The sequence below is a fragment of the Haliotis cracherodii genome, unplaced genomic scaffold (assembly GCF_022045235.1).
Source record: "Haliotis cracherodii isolate W230 unplaced genomic scaffold, xgHalCrac1.p SCAF_6, whole genome shotgun sequence".
NCBI lineage: Eukaryota > Metazoa > Mollusca > Gastropoda > Lepetellida > Haliotidae > Haliotis > Haliotis cracherodii.
This window is the reverse complement of record NW_027266319.1, coordinates 12,125,418-12,135,578: the sequence shown is the minus strand read 5'-3', so window position 1 is coordinate 12,135,578 and position 10,161 is coordinate 12,125,418. Positions and strand designations below refer to the sequence as shown.

The following is a 10,161-nucleotide window of genomic DNA, read 5'->3' as shown; positions in this document are numbered from 1 at the left end:
TCCTTGAGTAGATATACAGCCCTTCAAGGTGAGAGCAGCACTACGCCACGAGAGCAAGGGGTTCTATCAGGTATCATGGCAAGGTAATAAGGTTAGAAATAACATCCGCGCTACCAGAAATAGAGGAATAATAATAAGAGACCAACCAACAGATAAAAAATATATGGTATTAGGGAAGAGAGTTCAGATTCCTGGAAATCGGTGTTCGTCTTACGAAAGACCTAATAAGGATTCTGGTAAAGAACTGCGGGTAGGTTGGAATGGTCTGTTGAAGGGGTTCTGGTTGCAGACCAATGAGAACTCTTGTGATGTAGGAACCGGGTTTTAGGGGAATGTCAGGCCCCAAGTCGGGGTTCTGGTGTGCGCCCACTCTTGTCTGACAGTCACTAAAGTCGTACTCGGAAACAATCTTAAGCCACCAGCATTTCTGACTTGTACTGAAGCCTTGCGGCCGGAGTCTCTTGATTGAGTGACAAATAGAGTGGGTTGACCGGCAACACAAAGAGAATAAGAGCTGTTAAACGAAGAACATCCTTTGTGATTGCTGAAGGAACTACGGTAAATTAAGATCCAAGGTCCCTCGGGTACTGACAATGCACCTCTCGCTCATCCAAAGTCATCAGGACCGAAGTATGAGGGTAATACCGAAGTTCAGGCAAAGTTACGCAAATTACCATCCAATTACTACTATATAACATCTTAAAACAACTTGATCAATTCTATACCGGGTCTTCACAGATCGACGACAAAAGTATCATGCTTAACATTGATACTATTTTTAGTTAGAAGAAATAAGAGCTACGGGCATACAGTCTACGATTGTGGCTTCGCTCATGAAAACTCTGTATAGATGAGGATGGCCTTAATGCGGTTGAGACTTTTTATGAAGGATGAGATTTGTTTCTCAAGCAGATGAAGGCTGAGTTGTTTATTTACCCAAAATTATAGGCTGTGCTTTTCCCCTCTGTCCCTAGAAATCAAATGGTCCACCCCTAAGAAGATTTCAAACATGTAAATGAACATGAAGAGAACAAAGTGAGTGAGTGAGTTGGGTTTAACGCCGCTTTTAACATTATTCCAGTTATATCGCAGTGTGTCAGCTTAATGTGGGAGACGTTTACCATTTCGTTGAAACCCACGAGCACGGGTATGGTGCTGACAAACCCGGTATTCGAACCCACAATCATAGGTTTCTGGCGTGCCCAAGGGACGCAACTCTGCACAGAGAATCGCGGCGCCTTAGACGACTGGGCCACCCGTGCCCCCGAAAGAGAACATAAATTATCACCCACTTACATCATTTCACTACCAACTATAGAGCTTATAATAGACCCAACTCTGAAACCATCTGTAAGAGGAGACTAACGGGATTGGGTGGTCAGGCTCACTGTCTTGTTTGATGCATGTCATCGTATCCAAATTGCGTGGATCGATGCACATGATGTCAATCACTGGATTGTCTGGTCCAGACTCGAGTGCTGAGTGCGGCGTTAAACAACAAACAAACAAACAAACAAACAAAAACGTGACCTTGTTGATAAAGCGTCTGACCAGAGAAGCAGAAGGTTGGTGTTTCAATCCATTGGCCACGTCATACCAAACGACATTAAAAGATGGCCCTTGTTGTTACTGTGCTAGTGCTCTACATTGAGGGAATAAAACAAGGAATAATTAATGCTACCAGTAGAAATATTCCCGCAGGATATCACACATACGCCTGTGATATCAAGTGAAAACCCGTTAAATCAGACGGTAACGTTCCGAATGAAGCGTTCGAACTAACAGATGATAGGTACCGAGTAATGTTCATCTGTATATATGTGGACTTTCCTGACAGTAATATGGGTTTCCCGATTCAGCAGCTATCATAAACTATCAAACACAATTTGTCAATAGAATAACAAGAAGAAGAACATAATGAAAAGCATATTTATTCTTAATCACTAAGTGAGTAACTGACAAAAATTAAGTGAATCAGTAAAATTTAAAATTGGGTAACAAACACACAAGTAAAATACTCTAAATGACTCCACCATCGAAGCAATCGTCAATTGACTATCCATCAGCTATCATAAACTGTCAAAAAACACAACAGAATAACAGCATCATCACTGAGTAACTTACAAGGTTAAATACATTAGTTACATTTGAACTGGGTAACAAAGACACAAATAAAAAATGTAATAAGGTGACTGAACGATTGAAGTATACTCTTGAAAATGATAAATGCAAAGCCATATTTGTGTGTGTCGGGAAAATACATTTATACGAGGAACTGTACAAGGTATTGAGCCAAAATTGTAGAGAGAACACTTGGTTGGTTGGTTTGTTGTTTAACGCCGCACTCAGCAATATTCCAACTATATGACGGCGGTCTGTAAATAATCGAGTCTGGAACAGACAATCCAGTGATTAATATCACGAGCATCCATCCACGCCTTTGGGATCGATGACATGCATCAACCGAGTCATCGAGCCTGACCACCCGATCCCGTTAGTCACCTTTTACGACAAGCACAGTCACCTTTTACGTCAAGCATGGGTTGCTGAAGACCTATTCTAGCCCGGATCTTCACGGGTCGAGAACACTTCGTGATTGTAGTCATCTCAGTTATCAGTACAGGAAATGTCCAGGGTGAAGGTCAACTACCATCAATAACGTGTATGTCCCCGGTTGGAATCGATAGCGGCCTGACATCTCCTGCCCATGGAAGAGACGAGTATGCGAATCACATCCTGGGGAATGGTAGCCAACTCGGCCTGCAACGCTAAAGCTAACTGCTGCAACGTCTAGGGTTGTTGTTGAAGTCGGCATAGCCGTCTATCCAATTCATCCCACAGGTGCTCTATCGGGTTCAAATCCGGGGATCAGGAGGGCCAGGGGAGAACATAAACGTTGTTGTTGTGTAGCCCTGGCTATGGATCAAACCTGTCCTGCCATGATGAGAGAATGCCGCCCAAGTGTGGCAGTGATCAATGCCAATGGTGGTGACACCAGGTATTGACTGACGTTTTGGGTATTGACCCGAAACTGTGTAAGCCCTTAACATTTGAAAAAACCCAATTATGTCATCTGTCTTTTAATCCATTAAACTGTCTTCAGTCAAATTTTTGTCAATCTTGCCCTATTAGTATTTCTTGTCTTTACTGTTGAAAATAAATAACATGTATACTGCATACTTGACTTCCGTTTCTTTTGCGTGTGAGTAGATATTATCCCCAAAATTCCCTTGGAAACCTTTTTTTCAAGTTGACCCTCCGAAACCTTATCAATTTTAAAGGGAGACTGCGATCTATGGCCTAGAACCCATATCAGTCAAGCTTCAGCCTTTGTAATTAGTGGCATGAATGAAACAAAAGAAATTGTCTGTGTTAAAGTGGGGCTGCTAGACTACAAAAGAAAACTTTGAGGCCGATAATCAAAGCAGTGTTTGAAGGAATTGAAATTTGCCAGAACTTCCAATAAGCCCAACCCTCGTCCCTGTATAAGTGTTTTAGCGCCTATGTAGCCAGCATATGATATCAAACAAATTTGGATCAAAGGTGAAAATTGGAATTGTGATCAGAAGAATGCTCTATGCACAAATAGGCCTCGTCTTGATCGATCCTTTTTACTGACTCGATGGCAGCGGCAAAATTGAGTTTGGGGCAACTGGATCGAAAAGTGAAAGTTTGCATGACATCTAGAGTATAGGCAATTATCTCAATTCTAAATATACTAGTATATCATGTGATTTTGTATGTATCCCAGCCGACACGGATGGTAATGAAATAGTAAATAAGCGTGCCAGTCTTGTCACTGTTTGACAAATAATGTTATTTTATTTTTCGGAATTCAAACCATGTCAAAAGGATTTTCATCATGCTTGGTTGGTTGGTTGGTTTGGTCAGCAATATTGCAGCTATATGACGGCGGTCTGTAAATAATCGAGTCTGGACCAGATAATTCAGTGATTAGTATCATGAGCATCGATCCACGCAATTGGGATCGATGACATGTATCAACCAAGTCATCGAGCCTGACTACCCGATCCCGTCAGTCGCCTTTTACGACAAGCATAGTCGCCTTTTACAGCAAGTATGGGTTGCTGAAGACAATATTTGTTCAGGTTTAGCAAGAGATTTGTGCCCATGTTTATCATATGCCAATATATTTCACTCCTCTTTGTAGATGGATCAGGAGAGTTGTCATTGGGTACGTGATGGTTAGACCAGCGAAGCTGAGGTGCAGTAAGTGTACTTGGCTGCCTATTAGGATCACCCACACGTCCTTCGCTGAACGATTGTATAGGATTCCCTTGGTGGCCAACACTATCCATCATTTCATTACTACTCTTTATAGGTCTCACATTCTCCACGGCGGGTGCAATGGGTGCATGTGACCTGAGATAGTAAGGTGGACATTCTTGGTGATGATTAGCTATTAAATATGATAAGATTTAAAAAGGCAACATTTCAACAACAACAAAAAATAAATTATTTTCTTTTTTTACACAATTATCATAAAACATTCCAAAGATATCCCACTTCTGACACCAAAAACTGTGATGGATCTTGGGGTTTCAATTAACTGGACATGGTATCACAGTTTGCATGTTCAAATAAACACAGAACAGGATATCATTGTCAACAATAACACTATCAATTTATTTACACGAATCAACAACTCAAATTAGCAAATATATCTATTAGTACGGATATATATATCTTAAATTATTCAATAAATATACAATATAGGAGCTAAAACAGCGCCAAAGATAAGCGTGTGGCAGCTTTGTAAGGTACTGGCATACTCACAATATCAAGCGACTACATTCATTCACAGCTGATCTCAATCTAACGGGATCTTAAACGTAAAAAACAACCACAACGCCACAACCAGCTGATCGTCTCTAACAGTAAACAAACTGTGACGTCACAGCTGGTCATCGAACGAATATGTACTGTGTTATCATTTTATACCACAAAGCACACGACTAATATAACAACTTAACAAACTGACAGAAGTTAAGGAACTTAAAATACATCACTTTTTGCAATAATTGTAATGTAACCGAGGGAACACAAATATCGATGATATCATGATTCAAAATGGCGCGGCCTAGTAACCTGGCATGTCGCTCTGTGCAGTCAGTTATCGGAATACAAACTGAAGGTAATTTACGGCAAACTAAACATAGTTTCTACATCTGTTATGTTATTACTGACGTAAACACAAATGTTATACACAAATGAACTTATTACTGAAGATAAACGATGAACGAAAACAGGACAATGCTGCGCACGATAATGTTAACTCTTGAACCTAGCCTGAGATTTATCGACAGGTTAATCTCATCTCATCTCATCTGTCAAGATGATTGTGTTTTATCTACTAGCATACATAAACGAAGTGTCACTAAAAACAACACATGTGCCAATTTGGAGGAATCAACGAGCATTTGTATGGTGTTGACAAACTAATGATCATAATCAGGGCAAATCTGGCAATCAAAGATCACTAAGTTGATCCTTGAATGTACTGGGGACGGAACATTGCATATCGAAATGCGGCACTGGACCACTGGGACATCCTGCTCCCTAATCTAAAGTATCCCAAAATATACAAAACAGGGAAATTCAATATTCAGTACTGTTTCATCGTTTCTAGCGTAAATGAAAGCGAGTAAAACTTTTGAATAATCTTAACAAATCTCTATGCAAACGCAAGTGAACTGTTCACCTGAAAAATACACGGGAAGATAGGGTATAAATCAAAAAAGGGAATTGCATCAGGCATAATGTTTTGTCATTCTTGTTTCAGATGTGTCAGGAATCTTCGTAGAAATAGCATGCTTGATTGTACCTCAAACGTTGTGAATGGTAGACCCCAAAGTGTGGAACTGCTGGTATATTGCTTATAATGAAGAGAATGTTGACTAATGGGAAGTTGAAGTCATCCCTCTTCTTAAGGTAACGCTGTTTCACTGGTCTCATCTATTTCTAATTCAGGCGAGTAGATTTATCTCAGTAAATTCGCTATTTGACAATTATTGAAACACACAAAATTCGATGTATCAAACGTTTACGGTAAACTTCTTGGCCACATTCCCTTGAGTTGATTTTGCCAATCCGAGCAGAAATTAAGATTAATATGAACAAAGAAACAGATAATCAAGAAGGGGAGCACAATTGGTGCCTAAAGGGATGCTTACCTCTTGCCTAAACGTCTTATCACCACATTGCACATAGAAATGTTTTATCAGTAACCTTCAGATGAAGATACACACATAAAATACGTCTCATCCTTCTGGTCTGACTATTACTGTCTAACACTGCGTTTTCTTACGAACTGCAGAAGCAATGACAGCAATGATTCCCTTGTTTGGTAGTCAAACAGTTTATATTCTGCCATATCAGTGATGGTGTCCATCACAGAGACACGCAGATGAAAAATATCAGATTAGCAAGAATTGTAAGTGTGAAGAACGTCCCAAATGCCACCCTGTTACATTTGGTGATTATCGCATCCTTCATGTCTAACTTCTTGTTTGCTTTGTCTTTGTCTTTCACATCTGATTGGTATGGAGCTACATCGTCATTCTTAACCCGTGGTTCAGTTGTCCCAACTTTGCTGTCTGATCCCCAAGCAATTGGCAGCCATCTTGGACTAGCCATGCCCCTTTGTAGATGAGTGTGTAGTATCAGCATGAAGATTGTGACAAGGCACGTGAGCGCGCTGATCAAGACAAGCAGTGTTACATAGACACTGAAGAAACACAGGTGGTCGGAGTTCGCTGGTAAGTAGGAGTTGATGAGTGTGAGGAACATGGCATATGACAACAGAATGGAGACACACAGGGACATCTTCTCACCACTTTCCTCGGGCAGCAGGAAGGCAAAGGTGTTGAAAAAGGACAGGAACACAACGGGCAGGATATTGTTGAGGATGTAGAACATAGTTCGTCTTTGTAGGACCAGAGTCACTTCTATCCATTCATTACTGGCATTGAAAATCTTGAATTTCTGCAATGCTATTGAAGCACTGAGAAGGTGAAATTCTCCGTTTTGGTTGTATTTTTCCAGATTTAAATACGTGTTTGCTACCTGAAGATATTCCTTAGTTACAGGCGCATAGAATGTTTGCAAGTGAAAAGTACATGACTGACGATCAAAAGGAAACTGTTGTATATTCACCTTGCATCCTATGTCAAACCTACCTGTGTAGGAATATATAACTGTACCATCCTTATTGACAAGCACAGAATCCGTTTCATCATAAAGATACCTCAGGTCTGTCACAGAGTCAAGATTCATTATGGTAGGTGACCATACATCCACCAAGGGCATAGCCACTGTATCGGGAATGCCGTCTGTCATGTTCCACACCAAAAGCTGGTCCTGCCAGACCATTATAACCCATGCTTTAAAACTGAGCACTTCCTGTTTTTCATCCAGAGATAATATTGTGGACAATCCCAAACTGACATACACAATCGTGTTGGAACCATCTAATACGGGGCGGATCTTGGGGTCATAGTTCAAGGTGAGATTGGCCAGGAATTCCTTCTCTTTGTATGAAACAGAGCCAATTGTCAGGTGACAGAGAAGAAGGATAAAGAAACATCTGTAGAAATCAAACATTTCGTAAACTATATCACCGTGGTTAATGTTTTGCAAGAAACAGCACAACCGCAATGAAAACGGCCACACGCAGATACTGAAGATTAGCATTGATTCATGACGTTATATAGGTATTGTTCGTTTCCAGGAGAAACGTGCCAAAGCGAGGATCAATTAGTCATTAACTGACTTGGTGTTCTCCATCACAACTGAAATAGCTTTGTCAATGTTATGTTGCGTCCCCACATTACTGTAATTGTAATTACCAAGTCAATGTTTTGACATAGTATTATAACCATAACATTAAATGACGCACATTCAGTAGAGCATTGAATGTTGTCCTTGAGTGTATGACGTACAAGCATACTAACGTCTGATTTTGATGTTATCCAGTAATAAAGTTAAATCTTTCAAAACTACTCATATAAAGAATGTTCTGAAATATTATGGCTTACCATAATGTTATTTGTAGGATACAACGTCATCAGCATCACATCATTGAGATGTACTGATTACGTTATAACACATGGAGAATGTCCAATGTTTTCAGTTTGTCCCGTTCATTACAGGAATCGTACAGTGTAATTGAGGGTATTGGATTTACGCCGTTTTTAGCCATATACCAGCCAAGACACACCTGAAATTGACTTCTTGCGTTTGTGTTTTCTTCAGGTTATCACAATGGCAGGGTACTTCCTTTGAAAAAGGGAGACCCCGAGTAGCGAAAAGAGCACTCCATTTTCACATGCCATTTAGATGCTACAACTACTGAACAACACAAGTGCCACAGTAACGTTTGCATAGTCAAAAAAATAACATCCATTTATGACCGATAAAATAGCAGAGAACATTTACTCCAAGTCTAGTGTAATGAACCTCCGGTAGAATAAAATGAAAGGGCTCAAGTTGACTTGTCAGTATTCACACGAAATAATTCATGATGTTAGAAGTGAAAGGGTTGCTAAATGATTAAAATACAGAATATACTGGCTCCGAAAGCGATGGATTTCAGTGTGGATGGTATGATTGCATGGAAGAAATTCAAGCAAGAGCATCTGGCAACCTGACAATGGACCGCAAACAGCGCTGCTAACTCTGATTGGCGATGAAGGTTGGTTGGTTATTTGTTGTTTAACACCGCACTCGGCAATATTCCAGCTATTTGACGACAGTTTGTAAAATATCGCGTCTGGACCAGACAATCCAGTGATTGACATCATGAGCATCAATCCACTCAATGGGGAAAGGATGACATGCATCAACCATGTCAGCGAGCCTGACCACCCGATCCAGTTAGTCGCCTCATATGACAAGTAATATAAACCTGAAATTAAAATAGGCAGTTAGATAATTAAAGGGAAGTTAAATCATTAAGTCATGAATTGTAATATGTATTTGCATAATTAAGAGGAAGTTAAATCAGTAAGTCATAGAAATAAGAGGGAATGTATACCAGATATCATGACAAGAATTGGCAACATTCTTGAGTAGGTACCATCCTTGAGTAGATAGATATACAGCCCTTCGAGGTGAGAGCAGCACTACGCCACGAGAGCAAGGGGGTCTATCAGGTATCAAGGTAATAAGGTTAAAAATAACATCCGAGATACCAGAAATAGAAGAAGAATAATAAGAGACCAACCAACAGATAAAACATATATGGTATTAGGGAAGAGAGTTCAGATTCCTGGAAATCGTCTAACCAAAGACCTAATAAGGATTCTGGTAAGGAACTACGGGTAGGTTCGAATGGTCTGTTGAATGGGGAAAGGTTGCCGACCAATGATAAACGAAAAAATGAGAACTGCTGTGACGTAGGAACCGTGTTTTAGGGGAAAGTCATGCCCCAAGTCAGGCATCTTGTGTGCGCCTACTCTTGTCTGACAGTTACTAGTATTCGGAAACAATCTTAAGACACCAGCATTTTGACCGGGACTGAAGCCTTAATTGAGAGACAAATAGAGTGGGTTGACCAGCAACACAAAGAGAATAAAAGCTGTTAAACGAAGAACATCCCTTGTGATTGCTGAAGGAACTACGGTAAATTAAGATCCAAGGTCCCACGGTTACTGACATCGTACCTCTCGCTCATCCCAAGTCATCAGAACCGAAGTATGAGGGTAATACCGAATTTCAGGCAAAGTTACGCAAATTACCATCCAATTACTACTATATAACATCTTAAAACGACTTGATCACTTCTATACCGGGTCATCTTGCTTAACATTGATGCTATTTCTTAGTAAGAAGAAATAAGCGCTACGGGCATACAGTCTACGATTGTGGCTTCGCTCATGAAAACTCTGTATAGATGAGGATGGCCTTAATGCGGTCTTTTTTATTAAGGATGAGATTTGTTTCTCAAGCAGATGAAGGCTGAGTTGTTTATTTATCCACAATTATGGACTGCGTTTCCCCCCTCCCCCTAGAAATCAAATGGTCCACCCCTAAAACGATTTCAAACATGTAAATGTACAGGGTTGCGGACGACATACCTCTTGGAAAAAGTCGAGATGACGACATTTCTTTGCTTTCTCTTGTTAATGTGCCACTTACCGT

General features: G+C 40.3%; 1 protein-coding gene across 1 annotated transcript; it reads right to left on the bottom strand.

Annotated features, from left to right (window-relative positions):
• Positions 1-6,411: 6,411 nt before the first annotated feature.
• Positions 6,412-7,623, bottom strand: LOC139446250 (neuronal acetylcholine receptor subunit alpha-7-like). Its single transcript, XM_071227602.1, has one exon. It carries the CDS (start codon positions 7,621-7,623, stop codon positions 6,412-6,414), a length of 1,212 nt encoding a protein of 403 aa, XP_071083703.1.
• Between the last annotated feature and the right edge of the window lie 2,538 nt (positions 7,624-10,161).

What these genes read in the sequence shown, in the direction of transcription:
- LOC139446250 (XM_071227602.1), bottom strand. Translation starts at nt 7,623, where the DNA reads ATGTTTGATTTCTACAGATGTTTCTTTATCCTTCTTCTCTGTCACCTG.